This window comes from Takifugu flavidus, chromosome 13 (genome assembly GCF_003711565.1).
Source record: "Takifugu flavidus isolate HTHZ2018 chromosome 13, ASM371156v2, whole genome shotgun sequence".
In the NCBI taxonomy this organism is placed as follows: Eukaryota; Metazoa; Chordata; class Actinopteri; order Tetraodontiformes; family Tetraodontidae; genus Takifugu; species Takifugu flavidus.
This window is the reverse complement of record NC_079532.1, coordinates 4002992-4020317: the sequence shown is the minus strand read 5'-3', so window position 1 is coordinate 4020317 and position 17326 is coordinate 4002992. Positions and strand designations below refer to the sequence as shown.

Here is a 17326-nt window from a genome sequence, read left to right as displayed (position 1 = left end):
ATCTCTCACACGCACCCGTTAAGATGGGATCACGTCTGAAAGGTGAGCGAGTACTCGTCACACTAGCTCTGTCTTTAAACGGACACAAGTAAGCCTCGTTGCAAAATAGATGGGAAACTTCGCTTAACCGGTTTGGTGACCATTATTACACACAGCAATTTAGAAAACGCAATAAATGCTAGAAGTAAGAACATTATTACTCATACTAAATACACATTTTCATCCTACGACAGTAAAGTTATCTAGAGTCCCCAGATTGCCTCCTCACAATTAATACAATATTATTTTTATATTTATCTATAAATCATGATCGAGAATATGAATAACTTTATTGGATTGTTGTGTTTCCTTCAGTTTGTTCCACGTCTCATCCAGTAGAGGACGCTCTACAGTAAAAAGGGTCAATTGGGCCAAAACTGACATTACTACAAGTATTACTATTATTTTTATTATTAGTAGTAGTAGTTTTAGTAGTATTATTACTACTACCACTACTATTATTAATGTTATTATTGTTGTTGTTGGGCGTACTGCTTAGGGTTAATTATGGGGCACATATACAGTTTATTTATGTCATCGTGCATCTATGTGATGACTGATACAGACAACAGAAACATGAGCTGTGGATGCTACATGTTTCAGTTTACAATTGCTGGATTATAAGAAATGTGTTTCATGGTCACATTATATCAGATAATTTCAGAGCTGTTAATTGGAAGAATGTCCCGTACCGACAGTCCACCGGGGTGGTGGTGGTTGGGGGGGGCAAAAAAGACACTTGAGTAAGAATTTAAAAAAAAAAAAGAAAAGAGAGGAGAGTGGGGTTCCACAGGCAGATTTGCATGGGCGCCCTCTCCCCACAGAGGTCCGGGCTTGCAGACGTCACTGCTCCAGTATCTTTGCTTTCTCTCCACCTCTCGGTGCAGGAATACAAGTTTATCCCCCAGCAGGGACGGGACGGACTCCTCTGCGGCTCCTCCGCATCGTCTGTCGACGCGCACCGGGCTCCTTCTCCTGTATGCTGGACATCCTGCTCAACACTTCTTTCTTGGATGATATGGGGGATCATTCAAAAAGTAAGTCCGCCTATTTTTTTCTAAAGAAAACAAGTAAACGCGGATAAGTGCTAAGGCCTATATATTTATAAGTTGTTTAATTCATTATTCAAATGTAAACTGTAGCATTTATACATGTATGTACTTTCCTTAAATGATGAATAATAAGTAAAGTATTTCGAAAGTCAGTTTATAAAATGGTTCAAACAAAACAAAAAAGAGGCCTTCATAGCATTCTCTTTTTAGAAAGAGACTGTGATCTATATTAGATGGTTTAGTTTGTGATATATTAAACGCGTGTTATTTCTATAATATTCTGAAAAATGCCGTTTTGTGGTCAATGTTCCACGTCATATCCCCCAATAAACTGGTGAAGTGGTTGAACGCGGATCGAGGAGTTTTATTTAATGATGTGATACATTCCCACTCTTACGCAGAGAAGTCAGGAATTGCGATGTGCGTGGGCTGCGGAAGTCAGATACACGACCAGTACATCATGAGAGTGTCCCCGGACCTGGAGTGGCATGCAGCCTGCCTCAAGTGTGCAGAGTGCAGCCAGTATCTGGACGAGACCTGCACTTGCTTCGTCCGAGACGGGAAAACCTACTGTAAAAGAGATTATGCAAGGTGGGGAATGTAAGATTATTTTAGACTAGTTTCTGAGAGGAAATCCATAAAAAAAAGACCAAAAAGAAAAAAAAGACGCAGACTTTTGCAACTCAAATGCATCCCTGGCCCATAAATTCCAGAAATGGAATCCAACCCTCTCGCAGCATTTTTCTTCCCCCAGAACTGAGCACGAACACAACAGAAGTTGCGTTAAATTCTAACCCCCCCACCCCCGTCCTCCCTTTTAGGTTATTTGGCATCAAATGTGCGAAGTGCAACATGGGCTTCTGCAGCAGCGACTTGGTGATGCGCGCCCGGGACAGTGTCTATCACATGGAGTGTTTTCGTTGCTCGGTGTGCTGCCGACACCTCCTGCCGGGGGACGAGTTCTCTCTGCGGGAAGATGAGCTCCTGTGTCGGGCGGATCACTGCCTGCTGATGGAGCGGGCCTCCGCAGGGAGCCCCCTCAGCCCGGGAACCATCCACAGCAGACCACTACACATCTCAGGTACTATTAATATCATTATTATGTTTACTATTATTTTACTCTACTATTATTATAGGTATAGTTGAAATGGACTCATGCTTATAAAAATGCAGTATTTAAATATTAATATTCGTTGTAATATTAAAAAATATGAAGTAATCTTCATTTAGATGATTTATTTAGATACATTGCCTCAATTAACCAAAATGATTTGATGCTTTATTTCATGTCAGATGCGGTTACTGTTCGACATCCTCCTCATCATCGAAACCACGTCCACAAACAGTCGGAAAAGACCACCCGGATCCGGACGGTGCTGACCGAGAAGCAGCTCCACACCCTGCGGACCTGTTACAACGCCAACCCGCGGCCGGACGCCCTGATGAAGGAGCAGCTGGTGGAGATGACCGGCCTGAGCCCCCGGGTGGTCCGGGTCTGGTTCCAGAACAAGCGCTGCAAGGACAAGAAGAGGTCCATCTTGATGAAGCAGCTGCAGCAGCAGCAGCACAGCGACAAAACCGTGAGTCCTGCAGCTTTTATTCAGGGAAAAACGGTGAAGCTTCTACTGGCGGAAACGTCAAGTTCAAATAAAGCTCAGTTGAAAGTTGAAAAAAAATCCTAAAAGAGAGAAAATTTGGCTTAATGGCAATTTTATGAATAATTTAAAAAAAAACACATTTGAATTGGTGTTTCTTAAAAATATTTACATTGTACATTTTTAGTATATAATTTTGCCATCCAGTCACTGATTGCAGCAGAAATATTAATTTAGACTCCTTAATTCCACAATTCCATAATTTCAAAAAGGACAGTATTGTTGTCGTCATAAAGCTTTTCCTTTTTTTCTTAAAAAAAAAGAGTTATCACAGCATTCGAGTGAATTTGAGCGTTTTCACGCGTTCACGTTGACGTTGCGTTTGCGCGAGAAAAGCGCATCGTCTAGCGCAATGCGCTAATTTGAGTGGCTTTCATCATGGTCGCCTTTCCTTTCCTCCTTCACGCAGAACCTGCAGGGCCTGACGGGCACCGCGATGGTGGCAGGCAGTCCGATCCGGCATGAGAACACTGTTCAGGGGAACCCTGTGGAGGTGCAGACCTACCAGCCACCGTGGAAGAGTCTCAGCGACTTCGCGCTGCAGAGCGACCTGGAGCAGCCAGCCTTCCAGCAACTGGTACTCCACCATTCATTTACCCTTACATCAAATATGAATATATATCTTTAAAAATATATTGTATTTTATGGTTCATAAAGGTTACTATCAAACAGACCTGGAGAATGATTAAATTAAACCCGACAGGTAAAGTGCTGCTTTGCCTAGATCGGCCCCCACGTGGAGATGTTGTGGTGATATTTAAAACACGCCTGGTGATTTTTTTTATCATATGTTTTTAATGACAGACACAGCATCAGGACAAAAGAGATGCTTTGACTAATGCTTTCCACATCCACCCGGCCCCCGGCTGACATTTCTTTTCAAGGCAGTTACGTGCTGACATATTTTCTAACTAGGTGTTCTGGGGGTGTTCCGTGACTGGTCTGGAACCCGCGTGGGCACACAAACGGTTAAAAGAAATTCGACCTTTTTAAAACCATCTTTTCCTCTCGTAGGTGTCCTTCTCTGAATCGGGCTCTTTGGGGAATTCCTCCGCCAGTGATGTGACCTCCCTGTCGTCCCAGTTACCGGACACACCGAACAGTATGGTCCACAGTCCCATTGACACGTGAAGAGGCCCAGAGAGGTCAAGCTGGAGGTCTGGACCACGGACCACCGGCCACCTCCGCAGGACGCGCAGGGATTTCAGTGTCATTCAGTTGTTTTCTTTAAAAAAAGGGATCAAAAGAACCAAAATGGATTACATATTTACCAACGGAAGGAATGTGAGGCGGACTAGTTCCTTTATATCCCCGATTGAGTTGGACTGGAGTTAAAGGGAGACGTACTGGGGCTTCTCCGTGAACCAGAAATTCCTCACCTGAGCTTTATGGGACACTGGACGTCACTGGTTTCGGGCCACAGACCAATATGGATCGGGAAAGAGACGACACAAACTGTGTAGATAGACGTGCATGATTTTAAGCTTCAGTATGGATTCTTGCCAGTGAATGAGCCCTGGTATGCGCACCGGTCTGTCCTGACAAATAAGTTATTATTATTTATTAATTGAAACCGACATAGCAGATCTTATCAACAATAAAACAGTAGTTAAAACTCAGATTTGAATGCATGATTGGTTTGATTTATTAGGTGAAACACCAGGGAGTTTCCCGGGATATCAGCCAGATTCATTTATTAAACCTTCGATATTAAACTGGCAGAACTGTTTGAAGCTCAAACTCAGTTGTGGGCAAGAGGAGAATTAATATTCGTGTTAAAAACGCGGAGGAAATTCCGATTACAGCTCGGTCTTTAAAGTCTGTTTTTATTTAAACTCGGGGAGCTGAAATTAAATTGAATCCGTTTTGCATGTTCGATGCCCGCAGCTGAACGATTCTGCTGCTTATACCTTTAAAAATAACTTATTTAGATAAATGTCACGGTGTCAACCGGGATCGAGACTCCAGGTTCTCAGTCTAGACAGCGGCCAGGCAGCGGCGGCCGCTTATCTGCTGCTGGCATCACCTGCAAAGGATACGCTGAATGGACCCAAAACAAAGCGCGCAGCGCGGCGGAGGGGACTCCAGCCCGCGGACGCATCCTGGCCTGTCCTCAGTTTATTTTCATTCCAGGAGGAATCTCAGACGGCAAATAGCCCCGGGACAAAAGAGCGCGCAGGTCAAGCTGGTGCTGACACACGACACCCCAACAATTTGTAAGGGAGGATCGGTTTTTATCGGTGAAATGGGAGTCTGAAACTTCAAGATCCCGCCGAAGACGCGCTGATAGATACAGCAGGGTTTAAAAGTGCGCGACGGGGGTGGAGGGGGGGTATGTTTAACAGGGAAAATGTCTAGTTGGAATTAATATCTGTGGTTGTGCAGTGAAATACACTCGGGTGTAATTTTACAGACCCCTAAATAAAATTTTAATAAATGTAGAAGACTTGATAAACAGCAAAAGATTAAAACGCCTATTTCATGACCGATTTAACCTATTTTTGTCCAGGAAAATAAGCACATCGTACTCTAATATTCCATATTTACCAATAGTCACGGTTGACTGTAATTTGAAGATTTTGAAACAAACTTGTAATCTGTAGTTTAAAAAAATAGATGGAGGAGAAAGATAAAGGTTAAACAAATCTTTAATGGATGTCATGTCAATGTTTTACTGAGACTCAGTCATCGTTTTATTTCGTTAAGTAAATTGCACAATAAGCCCGAATCAGGGCCAGAAATAACTTCCACAAAAAAAACCAAGAAACATATTAGAGACACACTGAAGAATGTGGAAGCAATAAATCAGTATAAAATGCTGTGTAGACTATATAAACATAAACAGTAATATATTAAATTAAGAGTATAAACAGGACAATAAAATGTTACAAACTTGAAAAATATAACTATAATACAGTTATACAATCAAGACATGAAATTTAAAACTGGCAAAATGTAAACTAGAGATAACATTCGCGTGACAACAGATCAATAAATTAACAAACAATGCTGAAAATATTTGGCAAGTAAATTACAGTACAGGTTATTGGTTAACGTGTCAGTGTGTCACCTTTTTTCATTCACCAACAGAAACGGATACCTTGCTTAAATGTTTAATGGAACAACTGCGAGCATCGCTCGACAGTCACGATTTAAATCTTGTGCAAATATCTCATTTGACATCACTGATTTCAGCGGAATCGGAAAGACGCTGGAAAACCAGGACGCGGCTCCAGGATCCCGTTGCAGAAACTGCAACACAACGCTACAGCAAGTTTCTCTACTCTTCTGATGGTCACGTCATCACGAGTCCTCCTGCTTTTTGAGGAAAAACTTCAGCGCAGCGTCCCACTGATCTCTGGGAAAGCGGTTGGACAGCTCGCAGTAATCCAGCAGATGGGAAACTGGGCACAAACAGGGGAACCGAGTAATCCGGCAGTTTGACCGGCTCAAACACGCTCCAACAAAACAAACTGAACGTTCCTAGAACATCTACCTTTTAGGTTGGGATTAGGATTTAAAAGAGACGTACCTGCGTGCTTGGCCTTGTTGTCAGACTCTCTCTCATTGGCAGCGCAGTCCTGAAAATTAATAAGCCCCGTTAGTACCTGCTGTGAAAGCGGCTAATGTCGTTGCGCGAAACCCAACTGAAGTATCACGTTGCCGATAGACGCTCGATAATTTATGAGTGAGACCGGCGCTAAAGATCCATCCAGATCAAATTGTTTGAGAGTGAGGAATGTTCTTGAGGTGAACTCAACAATGAGGGCGGCAGAGCGCGACGCCATGCATTATTGCTTTGTTTGAAAGAAATGACAATGGTCTGTCTCGCTTTGAATGGAAGCTAATCTGTGTCTAAACACTGGTGGTGGCAGAGTGGTGCAGGGCGGGCTGTCGGGAGGAAGATGAAGGAGAAGAGCTGTTTACTGGGAGTTGGACCAGTGGCAGGTAAATCCACTGTGAAGGAAGCCATTTATCTTTGTAAAAGCCTTCCTGTTAGAGATTCACTGGGGGCCAGAAGGACAGTTGCAGATGGAGATGTGGCAGGAAATTAATTGGTTTATTTAAAGCTGCAAAACCTCTTTAACATTTTAACCTTCCTGGGCTTTATTACTGTCTTAAAGTCCTGGTGTTTACCTGAATGAAGGAAGCCAGCAGCACGCAGCTCATCTCCTGCTGCAGGATCACCTTGTTGTGGTCGTTGTTGTAGCAGGCCGAGATGAGAGAGGGGAACAGCACTCTGATCAGGTGCGGGTGGCTGAAGTACTGGAAGGGCAGCTGACACAGTTTCTGCAGGACGCTGGGCTGGCGGCCAGACTGCACGATCACCTGAAACACACAGCCAGTGGGACCAGTCAGGCGGGCTAACGCTCAGTGGCCATTATGGTTGTAAATCACAGCCCCGAGCCCCTCCCAAATGTAAATCTGCCAGTAAAACAACACGCAAACAGCCATCAGGAGGAGGGACCCAAACTCCCACAACACAATAATGGGCTATAAAGCGCGATGGTGGGATGTTTTGTTGTTTTTTTATTGTAATAGCAGAGTCCCTGCAGTAGTGGTTAAAACCTCACTTGTAAATGTGTTTAATCCTCTTGAAAGAGTGAAGCTCAGGTTGGGAGGGCATTCACAGTGCAACAGGAGTTTGAAGGGGAAGGGAGGTGGGGGAAAGGCCAGGGAAGCAAAGCTCCATCGCCTGTAAGACCACCCCTACTTCAAGAAATGAGCAATAGCATTAATGGTATTTGACATCCGGCGCTCCATCACAGCCCTTCAATCATGCTGTGTCGCATTTTGAAGGGACCCCTTTGGTAAAGGAAGGGTTCTACTTAGAGTCTGGTGAGTGCCACCATTCAGGAAGACCATCCACACCTCTGGGATCCACAAGGTCAGTGTGTTAAATTATCTGCAGGATCACAGGGGGCAACTCTGGGAGCACCAATGGAAACCAGAAGAGCGAGGTCCCAAAGTCACGGCGACAATAAATTCTGAAGATTTACAAGATTAGGAAAATGTGCTCGCTAATACTCTTCCACTGGCTTCTCCTTTGATAATGCACTCCAAGTTTGAGCAGCAGGATAAACAGAGTGATAATTCACGGCTTTTATCAGTTCAAGGTGAACCCTCTCAGAGCTACCCTCTACAGCAGCGTTCAAAGGGACACAGAACAGTTCCATTTCCTGACAGAACTCCTTTAAAAAAACATTGGGACGGGTCAAACAATCTGAACTTTTCTATATTAGAAAGACCCGAAGAACGCCATCTTCCCCGGGTTTTTCTGAGCGCAGGATGGGACGAGTGTTCTTAAATCCATAACAGGTTGCAGTCAGCGAGCGTACCAGCTGAAGAACAAAATCCCCACTGTCTCACTGACTCAATAAGTGGTTTTTCAGGAAGGAATGCGGGAACCATTGGACAAATTCAACCATTGAAAAAAAAAAAAAGGAAAAGGGAAGCTCTGGTTGTTTTCAAAACTAGACCTGCCCCCCCCCCCATGCCTATAGTTTTAGCGTTTTCAACCTACTTTCCTGAAAATTAGCAATCAGTTTCATCTTCTATTGCAACAGAGGACGTTCTATTTTTTTTTAGCTGTCTTTATTAGAAAGTCCGAATTATGATTCTACAAGGGGTTTTTTGGGTTTTTTTTTAAAATCCCAACATTTATGTTTTCGGTTCGGCCATAATTTAACACTGAAGCGAGTGTTGGGTTTTTAAGCTGGGGCTCTACGAAGATCCAACCACAAATCATGCTACGATCTCATAATCCTCCACCGCGCACAGTTCCATCTTCAGCTGCCTAAACAAATTGTCTGCCCTTCAAGTGCCTGATGCAAAAAGACATAAAACACAACTTGGTAGCAGTGAGGGTCTGGAGGTACCAAAGGAGCCCCTGCCAGGTGATGAGCAATGGTTGAGACCGTGCCATCGCATTTCTTCTCACTGCTCATCTGAAGCATCGCCGACTTGAAGCCCTGACATCATAAAACTAACATTGAGCACGTGAACGTGCGCGTCTGGACCATGTAAAGCATAGACCCTGTAAAAACTCAAGTGCCTCCGCCTGCTCTGTTCTTTCTTACGTTCAGAAGTCTGGCATTTTCACACAGCGCCAAGTTTTATGACGCCTTCATTACATAACTTCCTCATTGTCAACGATGACAACAAAGAGAGTGTAAAGTTAATGTTCTGAAACACAAACAAATTCTGGGAAAACCCCAGTTTCAGAAACCACGATGAATACAGAAAAGGGAAGGAAAGAGAAAGAGCTGCTCATTACCCAGTAAAGCAGTCAACATGTTGCAGATACTCAGTAGTTACAAGTTTAATGTCAAATGGAGAATTGAATCTGTGAAGGGATCATTTGCTGTAGCGTCTAGACAGACCAAACACCTCAGGAGGAACCCGTGTCCACACAGGGTCATATATCTGACACTTGCATCCACAAAATAAACCAGATCCACTGGAGAGGAACTGTGTCGCTGATAAGCCAAGCAGACAAGACAAAGCAGAATGTGCCGTTTAGTGCTTCTTTATGATGCCTCATTGAGATGAGTGCAGGATATGGTGTAAACTGCTTTTGGACTATTGCATGCTGGCAACACAGACATTGACATAGATACTCCAACTTGACTTTTAATGCAGCTGTTGTCAGCCATTTTAACCTGTTTACACAATAAAGCTTAATAACTGTATTTGCCTCTGTGAGCTGCACCTAATCGTCCTATCCTAGATCTTACTGGCTGATAATTCTTTAACTGTGTTACAGACAAATGGAAACTACTCGCTGAAAGGTCTGCAGGGATAAAAATGTCCTCAGCTTCACTTAAAAGTCAGTTGGGCCCTCTCCAACCTTGAAGCGGAGTGTAAATCATCGACTGAGCTAACAATAAGGCTCTCTCCTGCCAGTCAGTGGAGAGATTCAGTCTGTTTCTCTGCCTCTGTTTACTCTGCTGGGTGATACAGAGTGCGCATTCCCTGTTGTTGGCTCCCCGCGGTCTGCACGGGCTGCACTTACCCCACAGGCAACGAGGACTTCGTTGTCTTGGCAGTAATGGACTGCCAAAGGCAGCGTTTCAACATCAGGTTAACAGGAATAACAGGCCTAAATCATGGCCTGGGCCTGCAGGGGAAGAGGAAACGCCCTCTTGGAGAATGGGAAGAAGAGGAATGACCCCGCAGATAAGCTTTGAGATCTGGAGATTTGTGTGTTCGGTGTAAGAAATGAGCTACGGCCTTAGATGCTACTGTGGTAAAACGCAATTCGGAAAACAGGTAATTTAGGTCAGCCCTGTAGAGAAAGACAACCCTGTTCAATTTCCAGAAAAATATACAACCTACAATTAGGCTCCCTCTTGTGTGTAGAGGTTTGCGTGTGTGTGTGTGTGGCCATGTTTCACGTAGAAAGTTTTCTTAAGATTTCCACACTCTTAAATTGCGTGTGCCTCTGAACAAAGCCAGCAGGAATCAGGTGGGTTAACATGTCAACAGTTCACAATTATAGTCCTGGCAGTTCAAAGATTCAGCAGCTCATCGCTGCGGATGATTCACGTGTGAATCACTGTATTCATGCGTGGGGAGATTATTGGCACGTATCTCTCTGGGTGAAAAGGAAATGCAGTTGTTTTTTACGAAAGAAGGGTCATTTGCTGTTCGTCTTTGTCGTTTGATAAAAAGGCCTCCCTGGGGCCCCCGAGAGACAACTGAACATATGGTGATGCGGCTGGTGGTGTAAAGGCACACTTAAAAAACCCCACACAAGTCTACATATGTCACTCACTCAGATGCCTTTTTTGTTACAAGATAAATTATTCATGAGTCACCTAGCAGAGGGAATAAACAACTACATACAGAACCGCTTTAAAATTGGGCTTTTATGAGGAGCTTTACATCTACGGCATGCGTATAAACAAAATCTGCTGTGTTGAGAGTACAACTAGCAGCCTCTATGACGGGACAGACCTCAGGTCAGGCCTCCTTTGTGTTCTGCCAGTGCTTACATTAACTTGAGAAAAGCTCAAGCTGTTGTAAATATTCTCTTTAAAGTCATCCGTCTTGGTACACGACAAGATGAACACATTCCAGGAAGTGGAGCTGATAAAGCTCTGCCTCTAGATTATGGCATATTGGGGGTTTCTGAGCAAGAACCTAAACTTGATAATACTGCTGCTATTTAAATTCTGAAAGAAAGATAAAATGATATCCAAGTTTCATTTATACATCTTCCCTCACAAGGGGCAGGAGCAACTGTTTCTGGATCAAATTAGTATCACACAAAAAGGATTCACCCGCCACCAAAACAGTCAAGCATGGCCGCTCCGTCGTACAAAGACGAATCATCTGTCACATGCTTAATTTAATCCTCAGATCTCATTTGATTATTCAATCTAAGATGCTAATTAGATCTACAATGATCAAAAAAATGCTAATTCTGTACATCAGAATAATTAAATGACACAGGAAGTGAGGGGACAATACATTCAAAATTAGTAATCAGTCTGCACATTGTGATGGGGTGGGGGTTGGGCGGGGTGACGATGCAGACATAACATATCAGAGTCTGAAACTGAAGCTGAGTATTTGGGCCAGGCTTAGTACAATCAAAGCCCAGCCAACTGTAGCATGGCTAATCAGAGGCTCGATAGACGGGCCATGCATGACAGCCAATTACACAGCAGCCAGGTCTGCTCCATCGCATCATGCTTGCTAAGTAGTGTGGCTGTAACACCAACACGCCGCTGCGCTTTAACGGGAGGGAACAATAACTCACTCTGGGAGACAATAGACAGCATACAAATCCCAAAAGCAAAAAAGGTGCCAAGGCATGAATCTTTAAACAGGTGCTTTTTGTTACATTTACAAAAATGACACCCTTTTCTGACAAATAATACATGACCTCAACAATGGGAACACGATACAACCGCGCTCTACTTCCTCTACTCCAAATATTACATGGAACATATGCTGCAATTACTTAACAATTTTAGCAAGTTTAGTACAAAAGGCAAAACGACTGTTGTTTAAAAGGTGTATGGTAAAATTTGAAAAAAAAACCCCAACATTTTGATTGAACTACTTTTGTGCGGTCGCTGTGAACTTAAGCTGCTTTACCTGGTTGTCAGGGTTGTTCACGGTAAAATATCCCACACAGATGATGACTTCATGCAGCACCTCTTCAGAGGAATGCTGGGAGCAGTACCAGAGCAGCGAGCTGATAATATGTCGGAACGCTAGGGACAGGCCCTCAGCTCCTAGAACAGACTGAAGGATCATACAAGTTAGTGCCTTTTGTAGTCAATTGAACATAATTTACATGTTTATTTTAGTCATTACAAATAACTCCATGCTATTAAAAATGTAAAAAAGTAATTAAAGATAATATGTTGGGACCATAAACAGTGGTAGAATATAAGCAACTCAAGTGAGGTCCCACCATAAAACACCTCCATCTAGCTCAGAAATGGGACGTCAGGAGGAACTCACTGACAGTATTTATTAAACAAGTCAGAGTGAGTGAGCACCATTAGATCCTCACTATCCCAGAATATTAGGAGCGTCCTCACAGAAATATCCATAGATGGAACACCTGAGGGGCTGTTTAGGCCCCACATCTGATTACAACCCACAGGACAGAATAATGAAAAATATTTAAAAAGCTTACAAGAAAATAAAAGGTCTATGTGAGGGGTTCCCCCCAGAAATGTATATAGAGGGGTAAAAATTCAGAAATGCAAAAATTGGCTGTAAATCATATTTATAATTTTAAAAAGTCTGATTAATCACAACTCTGATTCAATTTAATTCAGCAGCAGTTCAGTGCATTAGCTGTGATCATTCACAACACACATTAGTTGCTCCTGAGAGGTAATGTAAAACACAAGGTGATTTAAAAAAGGGTGCATTATTTAAAATGTTCATAAAACTCTGGTAGTATATTCCAGCTGGTTTGAGTTGTGTGCACGGGTCACTGAAAGGAAGGAGCTGCAAAGAGTTGATTAAAAAAAAAGAAAAAAAAAAAAGCCATCTCCCTGTTGTGAGTCATGTTCGGCTCTACATATAGTGCTAATAACTTGTAATCCGTTTTGCTGACCCACTGGGTTCTAGTCAGTTACAACAACTGACCCGGGGTCAAAGGACACCTGTGTTTATGTCCAAAGGTCACATTTGTCCAGAAGAGTAAGGCTTCTTCTAATTGCTCTTAACAAAGACACTAGCATGAATCTGATCCTGTAAACTCATTTATTAAATTAGGGAAAGAGACCAATTATTTGTAGGCAGTTTTATTACAGCCGTCAGCTGTAAAAGCTTTGTTTTCATTGAGAGTCCATCAATCCATGATTAACTGATCACATGTACAATTAAATCATACAGATCACATTCTGCTATACACAGATTTAGGATTGAAAAGATGCAAACTCTTATAGTTATAAGATATAAGAATGTTCTAAATGTATTCTGATTACCTGGAAGGCCGAGAGGTCGAGCAGGGCAAAACTGTTGAGGAAACGAATCCCCTGCAAAGCCACCTGAATGACTCCAGGGTCATAGAGTTCTTGTCTTGGGGAAGCCATCTCTGGCACGAAACCATGCAGGAGGATACAGTAGAGGGTATGCACGACTCCCACCAGATCTGTGGACTGCAGCAGGGCTGACAGTCCGGTCGGGTCCTGGTGTTTATTGTCAAATATGCTTGGAGCACTGCAGAGGAGGAAGGAGAAGACACGCAGGTTCATGCACTTGGGTAAAGTGTTTTCAACTAGTGTTCTTTAACTTTACAAATTTTTGCCAGCCAGTTTGGAGTCCATCTTTGCAGTGGGTCCTTTGACATTCCAGACTGTCTCCTCCACTCCCTTTCAAGCTATTGTGCGCATAGTCGTCATATGATGCGATGCTCAAAGCAGTCGCGCACAACTTGGCAGATCGGACTGAACCGCCTGACAAGGTGTTGAGTACTCGGACAGACTTAACCAAAGCCTGCCACAGCAGATTCAAAGTGAACTGTTTGCTTGGATCCAGGGAGATTCCACCCTGCTGGTTCAGGGTATTAGTAGGTCTAACTTTAACAGCATCACCAGGCGGTGTTGCTAGTCAACCAACCTGTAACACTTTAATTTGCTGTATTACTAAAGCTCGGGCCTTGAAGCATTTGGAGACTGCAAACATGTCAACATTAAAGATACAGCCACATCGGTGCCAGCCACGATTCCTAACAACGCAAAAAAGGGTGTGTGTGACCCCTGGATGGAACCTACAGTGCATGTCAATACTTGTTGTTAAACCACAGGGCTTGTGTAAAATACACCGCCATGCAAGAACAACTTCCTAATGCCCTTTTAATCTCTTAACACAGCAATTGGTATGGCCAAAAATATTTTACAAGCCAATTAAAATACAGCCCACAGACAATCTTGGTCTAAAAAAGATCCATCTGTGGCAATAATGGGCTAAAATAGCCTTATTAAATATTTTCAATCAAGTGTCTACATTATTGGTATAAAAAGCAGCCTCTCTTTTTACTGCTTCACAATAAGTCCTAACAAATTCATTATAATTAATCAAGCCTATTCCATTTCAAAGCCATTTTAATTAATAAAGCTTATTCCATTTCAAAGCCAATTGAAATGATATCAAAGTATGCCGAAGTCTGTCATCACAGCAGGCACCCAGGAATTGTCTTACTGTTGTCCCTCAGTGTGCCTCTGCCTCCATCAGCGGCGCCAATGAACCTCGCTCAGTGGAGGTCACTGTAGCACACGTGGGTGGGCTGCCCCTCTGCTGGAGGCTAAGGTTTATGGTGAGTGACACAGCGCTGGGTCAAGTAGATGCCTATCTCTTTTAGCAGTAACAACAGCTTAGCCTACTGGCTGGAGGAAACGACCTGTTGGCTGGTGGGAAGCAATCTCAATTTTTTGAGATTTGTGCATGCATATAACAGAGATACTAAATGTAAGCAGCGTTCAAATAATGCTCACCGTCCGGTTACTACATAGCACAGCTTGCACATGCTGTGGAGCAGGGCTGAGGCTTGCTGGAGGAAAGCAGACATCTTGGGGTGTTCGTCCACAGGGCCTTGGACCGATAAGAAACACCCGTACAGCTTGTCAATCAAACCCATGTTTACGACATAGCTGAAAGAAATAAGAAAGGTGGAGAAACAAGCAGTGTTTAGTTGTTACATGACTTCATGTAATTCGCTACGGGACACGTCTGTTAAAAGATCATCTAACTCACACAAACAAAGACGATTACTGTGCATACTTTCACAGCACTGCAGCTGAAAGCAGATACCTCACCTAAGCCCTCCACCCCCTATTACTGTGATATCTCCAATTTGTCTTGGCCAATGACAGGTCTCATGATCATGTTCCCTGTACTCTTTCAGCTACAAATCACTGCTAATAGTGTCATTACAGGGCTGTTGTGCCAGCCCAGCTCTGGGCCTTTGACAGTGTGTTGACCTGGGGCTGTCTTCTCACCACTCCAGTCGGCCTGGACCTGGGGGCAGACTCAGCAACCAAAAGCTTAAAAAAAAACCACAACAGAGAGTTGCAACTGCCAATCACAGACTTCTCATAGCCAGTATGCTCAAGGTGAACCCACGTTCCCTCTGCTTTTTTGTTGGAACCATCACTCACTGAGGTCCTCTCAAGACAGGTGATTATCACCATTTCAACCTCCACAACAGGTCAGATGACACTTGAACCAGGTCCCATTGTTTTGACTTGATCCTCTTTCATAGCATTGAAAAGAGCTTTCTTCACACTGACTCCTTGCTTAATGCCTGCTATCTTTGTCAACCTGCCTGGTGGTCAAACTTGCTAGCCTCTAAAAGTATTTATGCCAAAATTGGAAAAAACATAAGTAGAATTGACCAATATATAAAAAAAACAAAACCAAACAGGTATTTACATTGGTATAGGACACATATAGCTGATGCATCCCTAGCAATAAAATCAAAAATGAAATGAGAGGAAAGGAAAGGAAATGGGTCATTTCTCTCTGTGACATATAGGTTAGTATAATCGGAAAGCAATGCAAATGTTAACAGTGTTTGATCTTTTGTCCTCCCTCACCAGCGTATACATTATACAAGGCAGTTGAGGTAAATCTTGTACATGGGATTACCAGCCTGACGACACCATTTTTCTCAGGCCCTCCTCTGTCTCCAGGGTTACGACTGGGTCAGTGGATGAGAGTGGTGGGCCAGTACAGCTGCTCCCTCCAGATGAATCATGACTTGTGGGAGGGATGTTGGAAAAACTGCACTCTTCCTCACAGCTTCATCAGACTGGGCCTGCCTTTCTTCATAGTCCACATTTCTCTAACACAACCTGACTCCTACAGCCCAGACCCCATAGCTAGCTCCAGCACAGGCCTTTCAAAGCTTTGGAAATGCTCTATGTTTATGCTTTGAAACTGATTTGACTTGAAATGTGTGGAAAAAAATATAAGTTGGAGGGAGGCCAAAATACACCCTCATTCTCACACTACTCCCATTCTAACAAGACACCAGTTGGATCATTTCCAAGAGATCTAACATTCTGTTGGCTTGTTCTACATACGGAACACTGCTGAGGAAATCAGAGGTTCACAACCCGCTGAAAAGGAATAAAAGAGGGATGCCGCAAAGCCGGTAAAAAGGCCATAACATGAGAAAAGCATTTATATAGGAGAAGAAACAGTAGAGACGGTGTTGTACAAATAATACCTGATCAAGTCTTGTACACGGGAGTTAAACGACTCTGCAACTTGGCTCTTCACTTTGACATCCGGGGAGGTTATCCGTGCCTTGTTGCTGTGTCCAGACTCAGAAATGTGTGGCCACAGGGATTCCAGGATAGTGGCCACAGTCTGCAGCAAGCAGGTTGTCAAACTCTCAAAGACTTGTTTGTTCACACTGCGCCCATAGATGGACTTGTCCTCATCAGGAACATAAAGCTGCAAAATAAGAAAGATATACAGAAGGTAGCCCACTGATTTCATTTACCTTGTTATCAAGAGGTTACATTACAGATTATTACAGATATATTTCTACACAGACGTGGGGAAAAGACCCAAGGAAAGAACCCAAAATTTGGGTAAAGGGTCTAATGCCAACGTTTTTATTTAAAAGGAATACTGCTCAATGCAAACGTTTGAAGTTAAGAAACCCATCAGCAAAAACTGTTTTTCCTTTATAGCCACTCTGACTTCATGAACATATAAAGCATTATTCAAGCTTGCAAATGACACATTTTTTCCCAGCACAGATGACAGCATTGGTAAATCCATCAACATTTTCTCAAAATCTAATTAAAAGACTGCCTGCTCATATGGTAGTGGAATCCCCACAGCCTCATGAACTACACGAATACCACTCACTTAAACTTAACACACTGAAACCAACTAAAACTCAATTTTGGGTAGTAAATAAAACCCTACAACTTAAAATATATTTCAGTGTATGGATAACATCTAAACCATTTTTTTCCCCTAAATGAACATGCAGCACATGGGGAAGAGTTAGTTTGTCTCCTGCAGTACTGCTGGATATGTCAGTCAGCAGAGCAGCTGCTGGGATATGTTTTATATAAACTGAAGCGT

At 43.1% G+C, this 17326-nt stretch overlaps 2 protein-coding genes across 6 annotated transcripts in view; one reads left to right on the top strand and one right to left on the bottom strand.

The window, feature by feature from the left end:
* Positions 1-886: 886 nt before the first annotated feature.
* Positions 887-4365, top strand: isl2a (ISL LIM homeobox 2a). Its single transcript, XM_057051926.1, has 6 exons — positions 887-1076; positions 1493-1682; positions 1913-2172; positions 2385-2671; positions 3156-3323; positions 3761-4365. Exons 1-6 carry the CDS (start codon positions 1019-1021, stop codon positions 3875-3877), a joined length of 1080 nt encoding a protein of 359 aa, XP_056907906.1. The 5' UTR covers positions 887-1018; the 3' UTR covers positions 3878-4365.
* The window catches only part of scaper (S-phase cyclin A-associated protein in the ER), a 43870-nt gene continuing 30140 nt past the window's right edge, over positions 3597-17326 (bottom strand). For 4 of the 5 annotated variants that reach the window (XM_057051894.1, XM_057051897.1, XM_057051895.1 and 1 more), the window contains 7 exons: positions 16452-16681; positions 14716-14871; positions 13207-13441; positions 11855-12004; positions 6884-7075; positions 6279-6327; positions 5377-6150 (listed from right to left, as the gene is read on the bottom strand). In XM_057051894.1, coding sequence (XP_056907874.1) covers positions 6050-6150; positions 6279-6327; positions 6884-7075; positions 11855-12004; positions 13207-13441; positions 14716-14871; positions 16452-16681 — 1113 coding nt within the window. In that variant the 3' untranslated portion in view covers positions 5377-6049. Of the gene's footprint in view, positions 3972-5376; positions 6151-6278; positions 6328-6883; positions 7076-11854; positions 12005-13206; positions 13442-14715; positions 14872-16451; positions 16682-17326 lie in introns of those variants that run through there. The other variant, XM_057051896.1, reaches the window with a different exon arrangement.